Consider the following 18,050-nt stretch of genomic DNA (forward strand, 5'->3'; position numbering starts at 1 on the left):
TAGTATCACCTGCTCCAGCTCTCGGACGGTCTCTGTATTACACAGAAATATTCAGCTTTCCAGATCACCTTCATGGAACTTGTGCAATGCTAGCAGTAACACTAGCAGTGTTTATACTGCGGCTCAGTGCTCCTGCCCTATTAAAGGGATTGTTGTACCCATCCATTCTCCTTTCTGCAACACTCACAGCCGTGGAAAACTCTCGTGCTAAGCCATGCTGCCTGGAGTTTTATTTCAGCAGCAGTCATGTGTTGAGTAGGCAGACCGCAAGAACAAACAAACGTTTGCATTGCAGGAGAGAGAAAAGTTTTAACAACAATTTCAAAAGTAGCAGCATGGGGTTTTGCCCCTACTTGGCTATCTTCCTACAGAGAAGCAGCTTCCTTCGGATCTGGCGTTTTGTTTATGTAGCTATATATGAAGTTTAGTCTTAAAAACAGAAGATGGAGCTTGCAATTCCCCTACCCCTCCTCTGAAGAATTCTGACTCTTCAGCAGAGGTATTCAGGCTAAAAATTGCTTCCTTCTCCTATAGCTGCTGTTTGCAGAGGCAGCTGAAATGTCTGGCTGTAGCTAAGAGCCCTGGGCTATCAGCCCTGGCAATGACATGAGATAGGTGCTTAAACAATTTTATTTCCTTCTTGTTAGCACATACCATTTTCTTTGCTTTACTTGCATGAATAGAAACACTGTGCTCCCCTGCCTTGTTACCTGTAACAGCCAGCCAGGCAGGTGACAGTGGAGAATGTTAACTTCCCCTTTTGTGGCAGCAGCGAGCTGGGGCTGACCTGGAACGTGTTACTTCATCACAGCAGTTCCGTGGGGCCACGTGCTAAACTGCTCCAACTAAAAAAAGCTTTTTTTCCCCCAGCAAGTTTAGTTTCCTGCTACGATTCAGCACAAGGGACCTCCTCTAATGAACTTGTCTTACCTTTGTTTCCATAGGCTTTTTCTAGCCTTCAGTCCCTACTCTCCTTCAAGCAAGCACAGGAGACATCAGGTATACAGAGGTAAGAGAATTTGCACAGCAGTAAGGTGTCCTTGCTGCGCTTCCAAGCCTATTCTGGAAGAAAAGTGTACCCTTAGACAGCAAGCTTATCTTGTAACACCACAAGAATAACTTAAAATGGGGTAGCTTGCAACATTTAATGCTTTTCATTAATCAGTAACAGCTAAAGTTAATAACGCCTCCACTACACGTTGCAACACCCCCCCCTCGGGAAAGCCTGGGTGCAGGTAACACTCTAGTGCAGGGTTAATGCACTAATGGCTAATGGCTAGCTAATGCTCTGGGGCAGGGCGTGGGCAGACCCACGCTGAAAGGGGCTGAGTGTGAGCGGAGGGCTGCACCCCCCTCCTCAGAAACCAAAGCCCTGAATGGGGGTGCACAGCTCTCACCGTGCGGTTCGTTCAGCTCTTGGGTAGCCTGTCCCCCAGCAAAACTCCAGTGCTGCTTCCTCTGACACTTCAGTGCTCTGTAGGTGTCAGAAGCCAGCTATTAGCCAAGACACTTCACGTATAGGCAAGGCTCTCTGAATTCATCCCAGCTTTCCCGTATTTGCTGGATGATGAACACAGAAGTTCAGCTGTACGTGTGTACTAACACTGTTAGTATAAATCTTAATTTGTTTTTTCTACTCTGCAACATTTGTAGAGATTTAACACACGCGTAGTGTCAGAACACCTTGGTTTTTATTTTCATATCCTTTTTGAATCAGGTTAAGCTGTAAACAATTTCTTTTTCAATCAAATACTGCCAGCTAGAATTACTTCCATTCATGCGTCACTGAAAACAAAAAGGGTATTTCTCCTTAAGTATAGATTTTTCTTTTTTAAACAATATCACTTTATACAGAAACCAATAGCTAGATTTGATGCACCCTGATTAGTTATGTAAACAGATAACCCAAAAAAACTCGTCAACAGAACTAAGAAGTTGGTTCCTTCATAGAATGGAAATTAAAATCTCTCCTGACTTGAGGTTAACATGGTCAGGAGTATAGAGCGTGGCACATAAATCCATCTGGGAGGTGTATAAATTGCACTGTATCTGAATTAACAAAGTTATGCATAATGAAATGCACAGTTTAAATTCATGCTAGAAAGCATTTTTCAGTATGAAGTGGCAGCCAACTGGCAACCATAACAGTTAGGTTCTGCACCATCATTTATGGCATTATAGATAACTATTACATATAGCATACTTTAAAACCCTGAAGGATTGTGTTACTTGAAACATTCTCCAGGCAGTTATTTGGTTTGAAACATTGGGAGAAAGACTAAAGAGTTTGCCATCTTATACCGAATATGGTACCTTTAACTTTTATGAAGTAGATCAGATATGATGTGTATTTCACAGTAACAAAGTTGCTTTAATGCCTTTTCTCCAACAGTAGGATTGTGTTAGATGTTTCTGCCCTCAGATCACCATTGTCCTGGTGGTTTTCCCTTTTCTTAAGTTTGGGTAACTACATTGAGCACTTTTCCTGGTTTTTAACTATTCATCAGTCCTTTCAGTATATCTTCGGAGAGTTCCAGCAGAGGGAGTTCAGGGGACGGGATGTCCAGGGGGGGAAGGTTGGGTATTGGAATGTCCTTTGCCTTCCCAGCAGTTGTCGCAAACTTCTGCCAAGTTGCAGCAGCAGAAGTAGTTTCTGAGTGTTGCTGCAGACTCCACAATTCTGACTTCTCAACAAAGTCAGCATCTACATCCAACTCCTTGTCTACTGGAGATTTCTGGAGTCTAGCTCTTTCTGCTTTTAACTGCTTATTCTCTCTCCTCAATCTCTCATTTTCAGCTACAAGAAATTCTATGTGCCTTTTCAAATCTGCAATTTTGGTTGCCTGCTCTTCTATTATAGTTTTGTCATCTTTTGGAGCTTTACTCCCAATACATGCTTCCACCGGCTCCTTTTTTTTCTGAAGCAGAAATAATAGTGTATCCGGGTCTCTGTCAAAGACACCCTGAATATCCTGTGGATGTTTCTCTGTGGAAGGGCTGTATTTCTGAGTGACAGGAACCAATACATTTTGATCATCAGAGTCTTCAGCAGATGGCTTATAAGAAGTCTGAAGATGTGCGGCTATTTCCTTGTCAGCATTCTGCTGGGCTTTCAGCTTTTCCTCCCTTTTTGCCCTTTTCCACCTCTCCTGGATGAGCAGTAACTGTTTCATGTGACTATCCCTTTGTAATTCCAGTGATAGCTGAGCCTGAGTAAGAACAAGATTAAACAATTTAATAGGTGATCCCTAATCCCACCTGAATATTCACACAAGTAAAGTTACATGCACGTAAATATTTACATAAACAGCATCGCAGCATCCCCAAGGGAGGGGGAGGAGCTTTTGTTAATTAAGATACTAAATCCAACAAGAAGTGCTCTCTGTTTGTACAATGCAACAGATTCAGATATGTCACCCAAATTTAGCGTAACTACTGGTATTGTGAAGGAGTGAGTTAACATTTGGTCTGTTTGTGTTTTGTTTTTAAGTCGCTGACCAGGCTACAATACCTCTGAGTGGAGGCACTAGGAGTTTAACTTACCTATGACCAACACCAAGAAGGAAGAAATTCACTTGATATGCACAGCCACACTTTAGCTAAATAATACAAACTATCTGTATGCTTCTGTGATGTGTAGACGTATTAATAACACCCAACACTAAGCAGAAAAGTGCTCCAAGGCCAGATATGGTCCCAAATGATTCAGCCATATTTAATGAAGGAGATGACATGGTTGTTAGTAACTCACAGGAACCACCTGGGTAAGAGGCTACCATTTTTCTACAAGAATGACCCTTTGGAGGAAAGACAGATGTCCGACCTCCAAGGCTTATTTGCTTTGATAATATTGGCTAAATTCAAAGCCTGCTGCTACAAAAGTGCTGAGCAGACTACACTACTACATTCAAAGATAGATTTGTGCAATGAATAAGGAAAGGTGTAAGGCTGCTGTTCTGGAGATCCCGCAGTGAGGATGAATAAAACCAAAATCAAAGACTGTAGACGAGATGCTCAGCTTTGTGTCTCAGGGAAACAGCCCAAGTGTCTCACAGCAAAAGTTAAATATGAAACTAGTTTTATCACCTACTTGAAAATGCCTTGCAGACTAGAAACCATTGTTGGAGAACCCTTGGATAGGTTAGTAGTTCTCCTGTCCCTGCTCCACATAAACTTGGAAAAACTCTCATGGAAGACTAGCATCACTGCACTTCTAAAACTCCTGCTGCAGTTGCCATGGGTTCAGAAAACTATGCAGAGGCTAACGGCCAAGAGGAGTATGATCAGTTAGGGCACAGTATGACACACAGGAACACAACAGAGCTATGGCTGATTTTGGCATCTGCTGCACTTTGGTCTCACCTGCTCTGACTGGGTCAGCTTCATAGCATCTGTAAGGTATGCTGCAGAAGAAAAAATTGATAAACACTTAGGACAGGATTACAAAACCTGAATGTTTCCATAAAAGCTAAGAAAAGGCTTCAGACCTCCTGTATTCTGAATCCCCACATGAAAGCAGCAGTCCAGAGGCAGAGTATTTACCAAGTTACAGTGGCTGGAAACACCTGCTGTCTGAAAAAATTCCTGTAACATCATGTAACACATGCTACACCCTTCCCACAGCATCTTGTTGGCTCAGGTTGTTCCAATTTGTTTTTCAGAGGAGGACAGCAGCCATTTCCAGAAAGTGCCAGAAGAACAACTTTCCCGTGAAGGGAAGAAACACAGCTAAGGACCAGACTTTTAACTTACAAGCATTTTAAGACAAAATGTGGTAAGTAAAATCTGCTCGCCCATGGCACACCAGTATTATGAAGTAATGCTTTTTAATTATATTCTTGATGAAGAGGTATAGTCGTCGTTTCCCACTTTTTTCACCAACTTCCCCTCCAAACCACAAAACGTGCTGGCTTAGAGTTAGAGCAGCCCTTTAGACTTTGAGCATATCTTGCTAGTGCTGAAAATGACAAGGTGTGAGAAATTCTTAACCAAATTCAGAAAGATGTAAGATAATGGCATAGAATCATCAAATGAAAAAAAGCAAGAAACTTTCAATGTATTCCTGGATTTTGTCTTGGTAAGTGAAGTGAAGAAAACCAAAACGAAAAGTCTGCACATTAGAATGCAAGTGCTATCCCTCATTGCTCTGAGTGTTCATAAATACCAAAGAAACTATCAGTTTCTCATTTTATGGGATTTTCTAGTATTTATGAATGGAAAGTGAGAATGCCTGGTATCTAGGTTACAATGTTTGGAGTAGTCACTTATTTTTTTTCCACACAAGCCCTGTCACTGGAAATGTCCTACTTGTTGCACCAATTAAGACCTTCTCTTTCTTCTTCTGCCAAGCAGTTGCCACACTGTCAGACAGCTGATGGACTCCAACACAAATAATTAAGCATCAGTAGTTAAATGGACAGGTAAATACACAAAGTCTCACTTAGGAGAGGCTGTCAATCGCAGCGTCAAGGCCTGCAATGCAATCTGCTGTTTTGCTCGAGTTCTGGGAAAGCTGAGCTCATCAGCTGTTCTTAGCTGTCTTGATTCAGGCATTAGGAAGGGGAAGTAAGTAAACTTTTGCAAGCAAACATTTGTCTAAGTATTTCCTTTATCAACAGAGAAAGCAAGTGACTTCAGCTATGAAAGCAGTGAAGAAAATACAAAGTGTAAAGTGAAACTGGCTTACAGCAGGTTCCCAACTGCAGTTTGTGCATGACACAAGGTGTCAGCTTCATCTTGAGTCAAGAACTGCCTTCACAGTAATAACCACCCCCAACCAAAACAACTTTGGAAATGTCTGACTTTAGCTGCTCTTATTAGGAAAAAAAGTTTCTAAGAGGGTGCTTGATCTGGACTGGAAAATTCACATTTTAAGAATAAAGATGTTGCAAGTAACTAGATATTCTACTTACACGAAGCATGCAAATCTAGAAGCTGATTTTAAGAGCTGGAATGTGAGAAATACCTACTCACCAGCAGCTTTTTTGTGACAAGAAATTGCTTCTTCATATTTCCCTGCTGCCAGCAAACGGTCTGCTTTTCTGCTTTGCTGGTGAGCCTTAAAATAAAAAAGAGCATTACATCAAGGAGGGTTAACCGACAAATAGTTATACCTGTTTTAAAAGTAATCAGTACATCTATGAAACCTGTACTGATTCCAGTTGTCAGGCTTTTAGGCTCAGATCTCCCACCCCCTTCCAAGCTTTATAATTTGATTTCTTCTTTAATACTACCTTACAAGAATCTGTACTGTACAGGTAAGAACTGAAGTTTGTTAATGCAACAAAGACAGTGTGTACACAACAAAATCCTTTTGAAGCTGTTCCTCAGAAAGTACATGTTCTCCTTCACAGGCAGGCATTTACTGTAGTCATGTAAAAAGACCAGTAGTCCATAAGAAGTTATGAGAAGCTGTAAGTATTTAGGACCAGTTCACCTGGCAGAATGCAAGATATTTGAGTTATGTTACAGCTTACAGCTGGTTTGACATTTTCTGCTGCCCCATGCCCAAGAGACTTTGCCTCTTGGGTGAAGAAATTGCAAAAGATCTTTGGGTTTTTTTGTTTGCAGCTTACACCAATTAATGGAAGCAGCACAGCCATAGTTAAAGATATCAAAGTCACATTGCTGCTGTACAACAGTTAAGTCTATATGAGTATTTGTAAGCCACTAATGTAAACCACTAAGGTAGACTAGGGATGTTGCTGAAAGCAAGCAATTGATGCAAGTACTTGCATATGCTCAAGGAGGAACAGTATTGCATAACCAGCACCGCAACATTCACGAAAGCAAGTCTTTTTGTCATTACTACAATGAATTTTATGGTCCTTCCTCCAAGACAAGCTGTTTAATATGAAAGGCTACAATCACTAACTGGCAAGACTGTCAGTGACACAGACTATTCATGACAGCTTTACTACCTGTTGAGTTTGAAGTAAACAGACATCAGATACTGGGCACTGACTCTGTGAAACAACACAAGGCACTTGTGAATCTGAAGAAAGTGTTTGCCTGTTTCTTTGTTTAAGATTACTGTTTCTCAAGAAAGCCTTCACCAAATCCATGCTGACTGAACCTGTAGGGTAAACAGAGCTGAAAGCCTGAAATTTGTCTCTGTAATTCTCTCTCTGACCCACACAAATTCCCTATTCCCTCTGTTCACCCAAATAAAGGCATAAAACAGACTTCAGATGTTTGGTGAATATAAGTCACCAACTCACTTTCAGCATGTTCCAGGATCAACATAAAAATGAGCGCATTTGTCCATATCCTAAGATGTTAGAACAGCTGGCTCCCTACAGGCCTTATGGAATTACACTTTTGTCTGTCTCTTGCAGTCTTGGTAGAAGCATCAAAGGTCAGATAATCCAGACAGGACAGTTACATGATTCTATCAGGAATAACATGATACTTATACTAACATCCATTTAAAAAATAAGTTCCAAAATGCAGGTCAATTTCTTTGTCATCCTTGTCCCCCAAATTGACTTATCACCTACAGTGTTACAGTAAGTTCAATTTTCTACCAGAATTTTAGCAGCTCTAACACCACAGAAGAGAATGACTTCTACAGAAAACACTCTTTTGGGCAACAACTGTTCTTAAGCAATCCCTAGCAGTTATATCACTGCGTTTAGACATTTGGCTTTTCTAAAACTGATTTCCTATGCTAATGTGCGACTGTTCTTAAACAAAAACCCACCACAGCTCCTTGATTCTTCACAACAAATATTTTGGTTATATTCTTCTTTCTTACCTTCATTCAATCCTCAGAGCATTGTCAGCATTCCCTGTTTCTTCTGCCCTGAGGTTAAATAATCTCAGAAGAGGAAGCATTTTTCTATTGGAAAATCATCTATTTTATGGCTTTTTTCTATGGACTCCTACAAATGACATATGCCAGAAAGATAAACTTATTTCCCATGGGAATGAACATACAGTATCAGCTCATATAGAGCCATCTCCTCGGTTATTCATAGCAGCTCATCCAGTTACAAATTAGCTATGTCATGGACATGAAAACACCTGAGCTAGCTCCTTGCAAAACCAGGGAAAGAGGAAACAGGGTAGCTGGAGACAGAAGAGCTAAGAAAGTAATTTAACAAGCCAGGGCCTGGTTCCATTTATTAGTTTTTACATACAAGAATTTGAGTCTGGTGGTTTTCAAAGGTTATTTTCATATGTTTTAAACTACTGGAGCATGATCTTACTCAAATCACTTAAGCACGTGCAGAACATTTGAGGACAGTCATTTGTTATTTGATTGAGCAATTAAATTATTTCCATTCTCAACTCCCAGTGAAGCTGAAGGGAGTCTGAAGAAGTTGGTCTAGACTGTGAATCAAATTAGGAAAACAACAGTCCAGAGATGCTAGCAAAAAGAAAAGCTAGGAGCCTCTGATTACAAACTCAAAATACCTTTATTGCTGTTACATCAAAATATATAGAAGTCAGGCCATCTTACTCTGATGCAGAGCAACAGACTTCCCCAGTGGAAACAACAGGAAGGGTGGCAGAGAAAAACCAGTTTCAGCACAGCCTTGTGTGAGAAAACTAGGTGTTTTGTAGTCAGTCATGGGGGAGGAATTCCTCATTTTGTATGTTTTCCTGCCAGCTTGACAAGGAAATATTTGCTCATTTATTCCACCCTGCAAGTGTTTGTTCCACTTAGTTGATTATGGAAGGACCAAGGAATTTCTCCCATTTTCATGGTAGATTATTCATCACCAGCACTTTGCAGAAACTAGTGGTGCTGTTTCCTAGCAGCAAGTGATGAAGCTGCAACAGAAGTACTTGGATGTTTGATAGCCATGTATCATGGATAAGCTTCTACATCTTGTCTAGTCTGCTGTTTTATTCTTAGTGCTCAGTTACACTTAGCCACACAGTATCTAACCATTGTTAGCAAATCTGTTTTGAACTCAGAGAGGCCTGTATCCCATTATAAAACTGGCAATCGAAGAATTGGTCCTATATCATAAAGTGAAAAAAATGGCTCTCAAATTTATGCCTGGTCTGACGTCATGCTAGAGGAAGGTGTTTATACCAACAATTCTCGAGCTGCTATGTTGGTTCCCAACAGATTCAAGCAGGACTGCTTTGACTTTGGTCCTGCTGCTGTGATGATTACAGAAAGAGCTGCCACATAACTATGGTGGGTTTATATATCTGATTTCTCTTTCCTCTTCCAGTTGCAGTGCTGGAAATAAATGTAGGATGTGGTGTAAGAACAATTATAATTTATTAACAAGCTATGGAATTGAAGGGGGAAGCAGGTCGACAACTACTTCCAGATGTCCCTCCCAATCCAGATGAGCAGGAATTCCCAGTAGGCAAATGGACAGGTGTAACAACTTGACTCTAATAAAACAAAGCAGGTATGAGTGAAGGATGACCAAGCTAAAAAGCTTCCTCACCTGGTTTCAACATATTTGGTTCTTACAGGATTTGTGCATGCCTTATTGTGTCACTTAAACCACCATGGATCAACTACAGAAGCGGGTAAGCTAGACAACTTTCCTCAAACTTTATAACTGTAGCTGAGATGTTAAGGGGTGATACTTGCATTTGTAAGTTTTTACTGCTATTCCAGAGAAATGTTCCTATTTTATTTTCCACCCAGCTAGCCCAAATCATTGCCTATGTAATCTCTGAGCAACAGAATAAAAAAATAATCAATCAACCTTCTAAAACAGCAATGCAGGCCTCCTTTTTACTTAGAGTTGGGTTTTTTTTTTAGCAGCTTCAAAGTTAACATTCAACTTCTTTTTTCCCCAATACAAACTAGATGATGATGTGACTGCAGGCCAGGAGAAATGAAGCCATAAGGCCTACTTGCCAGATTTCTTACCATTCCCTCAAACTAAAAAATAAAAGTGCTAGTTTTCTTTCTAGAGATAGTGCACTGTTACAACTTGAAGGATTCCTGCCATATGATCCTAACTTAGGCTGGGGCGGGGCGGGGGGAAGCTGCTGCTTTTCCCATATAATTCCAGTTGATAGCTAGCTGTTATAGAAAGGAGAGTAATAGGAAAAAATCTGCTCGATCCTACAATATTTTTAAAAGGTAGGTGTAGTACTACTCATTTTCAAATAGGGTAAGTCTACTACTCTCTCCTAAAAGCAGTAATTTGCAACAGTCCTCCTGTAGCTGAGACAGTCTTGTGTATGTTTTGTTTTTCTTTGTTCCCCTAACGGGAACACCTCTTCCCTGGACAAAGCCTTGCTCAAGATGTTAAGCTTACAGCTGCCTTTGTTTGTTGTAAGGGACTCTCTAGAAAGTGATATATTTTAATATGACTATGAAGCACAGATTACAGCACCTTACTTACTTACAAATGAAGGCAGTAAAACCCAGCTGCTTAAATGATGGAGCCTGAGGATAGCTAAATGCAAAGAAGTTCTAGTATAACAGTTTGTATATGTTTTAAGTGAAACCACTGTTTGCTGCTAACATCATCTGTTTCATGCTATGGACTGTGGATACCAGTTATCTTTGCCAGAAATGATCAAGGCCTATGCTCTCTTACTGCTGAAAGCAAAGATGAAGGTATTTTTTTGAGAGATGAGGGATCTATTTGGGGATTTGTTTCCTTAAGGATACAGGACTGTTTTTCTAAGAATGTATTTTGGAAAAAGGAAGCATCAGAAAGTGCACATTGCATTGCTTCCATATTGTACAAAAGAGTGCTAAGTATCTTCCATGCGGATGTTTACAGCAGCAGGCCACAAAGGGTGGGATGAGGTGGTGCACCATTGTTCCCCCCACACCACAAACTTTCAAACCTATTCTTACCAGGAAATAGTGAACTTGGGAAGGTTTGAATGCTTATGCCTGCATACGCATTGAAAAATGGCATGAAGAGAGAACACAAGTGGAAAACTTGACCTGAAAGGTCCAAGAATTAGCTATGGCTATCCATTTTTTCATTAGAAAAGAAAAAGTGCAATCATGATGAATAAAACTCAGGGTGACTATGGAAAATGCTTGTATTTACAAGCAGTTACACTAAAAGCAAAAATAATAAAGAGTTGTACTGTAACTTATGTTAAACAATGGGAATATATTTGCCACTAAACTTAAAGAAATGGTAATGTGTAGCTTTATGAACAGAAGCAAACCCCCTTAAAAGTGCTCCTTGTATTCTGTAGAGAAAGATAGTTGACTGAAGGAGAAACAAAAAATGGCAAAACCCATTGTGGCTGCTCAGCCAAGACCACTAGCCACATGTTAGCTCAATTTTCTGTCTTTGAAAGCCTGTACTTAGTAAGGTTGATGAACAATGACTCAACTGTAAATTACAGGTTAGTGTGACTATAGAACAAAACAAGTATGTGAAACTCTCATGAGAATGTATTCTCAATATTAATAGACTTCTCAGTCACTTCGTATTGAACTGTAAAGATGTTGAAGTTCAACTTGCTTGTAAGCAACAGTATTAGAATTTAAATATATGGGCAGACAAGCAACCAGTTGTTTAGCCAACCAACATTAATTCACTGAATAGCTCTAACTGACTACGCATGTGTTTCCTACCTATTGCAAATTTAAGATAAAATGGTTAGTCTGGGTTCTTCACCATGCAAATGCAATTAAGAGATCTGGAATTAAACCAACTCACATTCACACTGTTCAGGTTAGGTGGAGTCTTCAAAACCCCATACAGGCATAACTGCAGCTCTTTCCCTGATCACCTGCAACTTCATTAAGTCACGGTATCCTTTTACCTATTGCATAGTCAAATCAACCTCATTCTCTTCCCTTTCACCCATTTAGTATGATAAAAGCAGTAAATGCTTCAACTTGCTTGTCAGAGCCATTTTGTATACCTACAGTTCTCAGCTGCCTTGGTAATACTTTCCTTGTCTCCATATATAGTGCTGCAGGTGGCACTACACAAGTCTTGCTAACTGGAGGTTATAAGCTAAATGAGAACAGTTCCACTGCCCTGCTAATAAACAAAACCAATCTGGGGTCTTCTATGTAGCCCTAAACCACATGGCTTAATCTGTTACAGCAATTGAGCTACCCCTCAGTCGGAACAACAGAATCATCACAACAAATGGTCTAGTAAACAAACTATTCAAGGAGCAACAATTTCAAGTAAGTGGGGCAGAAAGGCTTCAGCCATGACTTCAGTCTGCTGCCTCCCAGGCCTCTATGAGATGGCTTCATTTGGGTCTTTAAACTGTTAGGCACGCTTACTCAGTTCTAAACCGCATGGCTTGACGATGCCTGACACAGCAGAAAGGCACTGCTGGTAGGTACCCAAACAGCCTACATATCAGTGAGGAAATAATGTTTCTGTCAACCACCTGTAGCTTAGCTAATTACGTTCTTGACTGGGAGCTGCTGCAAGCTGTTATATGTGCAACATGGAGCAGTTTTTTGTTGTGCTGTAATAGTAGTTATATGACTGAATACAACATTGTTGAGTTTATCCAAGGAGGCTGTTACTGATCTGTCTGTTCAGCTGAGTATCTGATGTACCACCTTAGCAGCTCCAGTCACTTTACTCGGATATGCTGCTGCCTCTGTGGGTTCATACCTTAGATTTCCCTTAGCTGAAATGAATGGCCCCATATAGATCATGTTGTTACTGGGAAAACCAAGACAAGGCTTCCCATGGTAGTAAAAAGACATTTTGTTAGGCACGTTCATATAACAATGCTTCAACTTTTATTACCTAAAAGCTTGTTTTCTCTAGTTTGAGTTCAGCATGAGCACATCTACCTCTCTGTTTTTTCATTCTAGATTGGAAGAGCAAGTATAGTAGCTTTCAGGTTAAGCTTTATTTAAAAAAAAAAAAAAATAATCAGAGAAAACAAACTGGATTCAGTGGGTGTTTCTAAAGATTAACATAATATTCCTGTTTTTCCAAACAAAGTAACAGAGGTGAAGGCTGGCATCAAGTTGCAAATATGTTGGCCCATGTGATTTAAAGTCTTTGGTGTCTGGTAAACATTCATAGGTGCTTTCTATTTTCTCCTCCTACTCTTCCATATTGCATATTTATCCTGCTTGTTATTTTGCCCTCATGTGGATGTACTAGTCACCTCACTTCTAAACCATTTCTTAAAATAGACCATTGATTGTCTTGCACTGGAATGGCTGCTACCAATGGCGTACAGCATTAATATTAAAAGCTGCCATTATATGAGATTCTTGCAATATACACTTTGTGTTATTCTCACTCCAACCACTGATCCATGCTTTCTGTTTTTCATCAAAACAGCAGCTCTTCAAGCTGGGTCCCTTACACTTCAAGAAACTTAGAGGCAATAGATAATCACCAGATTTTGGATGGTATTTTATTAAACCATACAAAGTGCTATTACCCTGTAGGAAGAATAAAAGGTAGAGGTGGTATGGCTCCTTAGCAAATATTCTACAGGAAGATAGCGAGGTATTAAAGTAGAATTGGCAGAGTTATGAAGTCCTGGGTGTCGGACTCTGTTCAACAAGCAAGTTTCCTTTTTAGTCTCTTCTTAAGGTTGGTAACATCTGCCTTGTATTTTTACGGTGTTATTTCCAAGCTTCTGATGGTCAGCAGTGTGCTGTTGTGCTTCTTAACTGACACCTTTTGCTCCCATGCTTAAGGTTAAAATTATTGCTGCATGTAAGATCAGAATTCTTTGCCTAAACTGTAGGAATTAGCAGTAGGAATTGCCCCTACAGTAGGTAGCACAGAGAGCTCTTAACTGCATTCTTTTACAGAGTATCTTTTCTTATGAGACTTATCTTCATGCTTTTGCAGTAGAAGTTTTAATCTGTTAAAGAATGTTGAGATGTCTTAGTTTATGGCACTGGATTATGTGTGAAACAAGTGTTCAGCTGGACTAGATATCCACTATGTGGTTGCCTGCAGGTATAGGGACTGCACTTAGTCCATACCAGTTTTAAGCGCCACAGCACAACCTAAATATTTTATTTGTAGGGCTGAAGAACTGGCTTCCTTATTAGTAAAAGCATATGGGTCAGGGCTTTAACCCATTCTTTCAAGATTGGGTGATGCTTCTCATCTGTGAAGTACACCAAGGGGGGAGAGGGAATGAGGGAAAAGGGCAAGAGGAAGAGACAAAAATGAATGCTCAAGTTTATCAGAGCTGCCCCAAAACACTTTCCCATGGCTCTAACAACTCAGAGGACAGCAACCCGTTTTGGAAAAGTTGTTTCAATTTGTTCCTAACTGAAGTATCACTGGATACAATGAATACCTTGAGGACAGCTCAATGGAAAAATCAAATCTGCAGTTAGTATTGTAGCACAAGGCCTGGAAAGGTTAAAAGAAAGAAGGCAAGATGGGCTTAGACTCACCATGATTGTTTGTTAAGCATGCGATGATGGCACAGAAGGTATACAAAAAGATAAGAATAACTTTAAAAGGAAAACAAAAAACAAAAAAAAGGGGGGGGGGGGGGGGGAGTCTGAAGAACTTGAAGCCCAAATTCTAAAAGGTTAAATCCATTTCTTATTTAAATCATTAGACCTGAAGGTCAACAATTAAAACTTCCATTAAACAAAAACCACTGTAGTTATAGATGTTTATTTTTTTTAAACTGATCTGGAAAGCAAATCGGTATTTGTCTAGTGCCATCTACAGAAATAGATCAGTGAATTAGAGAAACCAAAATATAATTAAGAAAAAGAAATATCATTGATAGTTTAAGGCATTAAGACCCAGATGCATAAAGATAAAATATTATTGTGAGGGAAACTTGTATTTCAGAAGGTAGAAAAAGAATGTAATTGAAGTCAGCAGGATACAACAAGGTATGGCGTGCCACCTATAATTAGGAAGGCTAAGCAAATAGTCAAATATATAAACAATAACTGAAACTGAAAGCCACTAATACAAGTGATTAAGTGCATCTGGTGCGCTGCACGTTGAGAGAGAAATGGAGACATAAGGGTACTGCAAAACTACTCAGGATTTTGTAATCCATGCTTCCCAGTAACTAAGACTAGATGCTCAAATATACAACTAATGAACAAGTTTTACAAGACAAAGCAACATCCAAGAACTATAGCAAATTCTAATAAAAAGCCTTAACTAAAGAAACATCAATTTCACAAAAATTAGCAAGCCATGATATACTGAAAGAAAGAAAATGTCTTGTACTTAAGACATTGACAGCAGATAAATAAGCCTAATGATGATTGTATCCAAACCCACTTTGTCCTTTAGCGGTTTTTTTTGTTTGGTTGGGTTTTTTCCCACTCCTCTCTGATAGTTTGGCATCTTTGGAAAAAGTTGTGCTTTTCCAACCCACAGGAACTAGACTTAGATAAGAGAAGACATTTATAGGAGAAGCAAGTGAAATACATGACACTGGACAGTATCAAAAACTTAAATGAACATTTTTATATTGGAGGTTGGCACCTTCCCTGAATGTTGTTGCTGATCTGAAACTCAGCTGCAGAGAGGGACTGTGAATTGAAGAGCTTTGCAAAACTCCAGTTACTCCTGTTCATGTCCTTGTAAAAATGTAGGCATGTTCTAACCATCATACTGTACCCATTCAAGCTCTTGTCGTCAAGAGTTTTCATCGTACTTCACACAACCTGAAAAGACAAGTCACTTTTCTATACAAGATGATCCATGACTGTATCGTGCAGCAGTTTCAAGAAAAGTTTTTGTATTTCAGGATAATTCTTAAAAGGGAGTAGGAACATATGTACAGGCAACTTCATAATTTTCTGTCCAAAACTATATACAGCAACTTGTTTCCCTGTATCATCTGTTATGCAGAAGTGTCTCAATCTTGTTAGCCCAGTGCTAGACAGGTGTGGTAACTGCACACTCCTATCATGGTCAGAGGATCATCAAGCAGGCTTTAGTTGTATTCTTGTCACTCCTACAACCCTTAGTAAGCAGTCTCAGTAAGAAACACTACTAACTGGTGATATCTACACTGCCACAAAGTTGCTTCTTTCAGCTGTTTACTAGTGAATATTCAATTATCATTTATTTCCTTAGAAGCTCATGTGTTAGATCTCCTTTTAAAAGCATTTTTACAGTGTCTGTGAAATAGCTATAGTTTTTCCCTCCTGCATTACCGTGCCACATGTTGTGTGACTTTAAACCCATCATATCAACAAGTTGTAAGAGCTTTCTACTTCCTGCTGTTCCTTATTTCAATCAGGCTTCCAGTATACAAAACAAGAAGTCTGAGACACCATGATGCAGACATACCCAGAGTGGTTCTGCACCATCAGTTCAGATCTAAATCAACCATCTTCCTGCTACGCTGTCAGCCCTAATTCCATGGGTAGTCTGCAATGCCAGTTTTACAAGCCTTTCTGAAACTAGAGAGAGCATCCAGAAATAGCTGACTGACTCTGTATGGAGCAGGCAAGGGTTTGTCAAGGCTGCCACCATGCTGGAGCGAATAAGCTTTGATTAAAAACTAAACTGACGCAAGTCTCCAAGGTTTGCATGGCGATACCTAAACAATTTCTGGATCAAACTCATTCCTGGAAGCACTGCAGCTGTATTCCTGGTATGCTGCTCCTGGCTAATTGGACTGCTGGACCAAAGCTAGTTTTCTAAGGGAAAGCTCTGTGTATCACCGCATCTGAGGCACAGTCAGGATACAGCTTCGATAAAACCCATAAGGCAGCAGAGCATTAACTGTTCTTGACCCTAGATCTCGTCTGTGTGACAGAAACCTACCAATATAAGCTGTTTAAAATCTGATTAGCTTTTGTGAAAATGTACTTTTCAGGCATCTGCGTTTCAGTTAAAGTTCCTCAGAAATTTAGTTTACGCAGAGTTATTACTGATTTAAGACTTTAAATCCCTTCACCTTCTGAAATACAAAGCAGCATCTAGTCAGTAGCGAGCCGCGGCAAGTCTCTCAAACTCTTTGAAATCGCGTAGATAGGGCCTGTGTCACCTAAACGTTTCCTTCTAGAACTTCCCCTGTCCCTTGTTTTCGCAACTTGGGCCAGACTTCCCCGCCCGCCCCAACGTAAACGTGCCCCTACACGCACCCCTGCGCTGTCCCTACTCCCAGCTGCTCCCGGGCTCGGAGCCGGGGCCCTGCAGCAGCAGCAGCAGCAGCTCCCCCACAGCAGTGGGGCAGCGCGGCCCGGCCCGGCCATCGCTTCCCCCGCCTCTCGGCCACCGGACCGGACTGCGGCGAGGCGAGGCGAGCCCAGCCCCACCCCGTCTTGCCTCAGAAACCGCCTCAAGTCCCGGACAGCCGCTCAGCCCCGCTCCCCTCCAGCCAGGCCAGGGCCCGGTGCCACCGCGGCAGGGCCTGGCACAAGCCCTGAACAGGTGCTGGGGGGAAGAAGGGGGGGGAGGGGAAGAGGGCCCTACTTACTGCTCAAGCCGTGCTTCTCCGTCCGGTTACCCTCCGGTAAGAGGGGAGGGGTGTCACCCTTTTCCCGCCGCGGGCGCTCGCCGCCGCCCGAGAGCCGAGACGGGCTGACAGGACGCTCCGCTCCGCTCCCCTCTCCCGCCCGCCGCGGCCGCGCACTCACCAGGTTGAGGGGCCCCTCCATCACTTCCATGGACGGCGGGGGCTGCGGGCACATGGGCGCGGAGGCGGCCCAGGTCGCCGCTCACCGGTGCCACCGGAGCCCCCACCGCCCGGTCCGGTTAGCCGGCGCCGCTCCTCCCGCGTCCCCGCCCCGGCGGGTTGTAAACACGGCGGCCGCTTCCGCCCGGCCCACACCGGGCGGCGGCTCGCGAGAGCCGGCGGCTCGCGCGAGACTCGGGCAGCGTCGCCGGGGCAACGGGCGCCGCTCCCGGCCCCGCCCCGCCCCTCCAACGGCCGCCCTCGCGCCGCCCCAACGGCCGTCTTCCCGCCCGCGGGTGCCGTGCCCCGCTGAGGGGAGGGAGAGGGGGAAGCTCTGAGGGACCGGGCCAGCGGCCTCTGAAAGGCGGAGAGGTAGCGCCCGCGGTGGGGGACGGCCGCTAAACCGGGGGAGGAGGGCCCCGCGCCCCTCGCAGGAGGGCACGCAACCGTGATTTCTTCCCACCTTTTGGGTTTTTTGCTCTTATTTAGCGCTGCGTGGGGCGCAGGTCACCGGTCTGTAG

General features: G+C 42.0%; 1 protein-coding gene across 3 annotated transcripts; it reads right to left on the bottom strand.

The window, feature by feature from the left end:
* Positions 1-1,669: 1,669 nt before the first annotated feature.
* On the bottom strand, positions 1,670-17,656 carry NRBF2 (nuclear receptor binding factor 2). 3 transcript variants are annotated; one of them, XM_049809647.1, is made up of 5 exons: positions 15,384-15,506; positions 7,757-7,883; positions 5,974-6,058; positions 4,363-4,403; positions 1,670-3,209 (listed from the first exon to the last, which is right to left on the bottom strand). In XM_049809647.1, exons 2-5 carry the CDS (start codon positions 7,760-7,762, stop codon positions 2,493-2,495), a joined length of 849 nt encoding a protein of 282 aa, XP_049665604.1. In that variant the 5' UTR covers positions 7,763-7,883; positions 15,384-15,506; the 3' UTR covers positions 1,670-2,492. The 3 variants fall into 3 exon arrangements, with proteins under 3 accessions (XP_049665604.1, XP_049665603.1, XP_049665605.1); XM_049809646.1 differs by lacking the exons at positions 7,757-7,883; positions 15,384-15,506 and adding an exon at positions 17,492-17,656; XM_049809648.1 differs by lacking the exons at positions 4,363-4,403; positions 7,757-7,883; positions 15,384-15,506 and adding exons at positions 15,519-15,565; positions 17,332-17,435.
* Between the last annotated feature and the right edge of the window lie 394 nt (positions 17,657-18,050).

The sequence above is a fragment of the Accipiter gentilis genome, chromosome 9 (assembly GCF_929443795.1).
Source record: "Accipiter gentilis chromosome 9, bAccGen1.1, whole genome shotgun sequence".
Lineage (NCBI taxonomy): Eukaryota > Metazoa > Chordata > Aves > Accipitriformes > Accipitridae > Astur > Astur gentilis.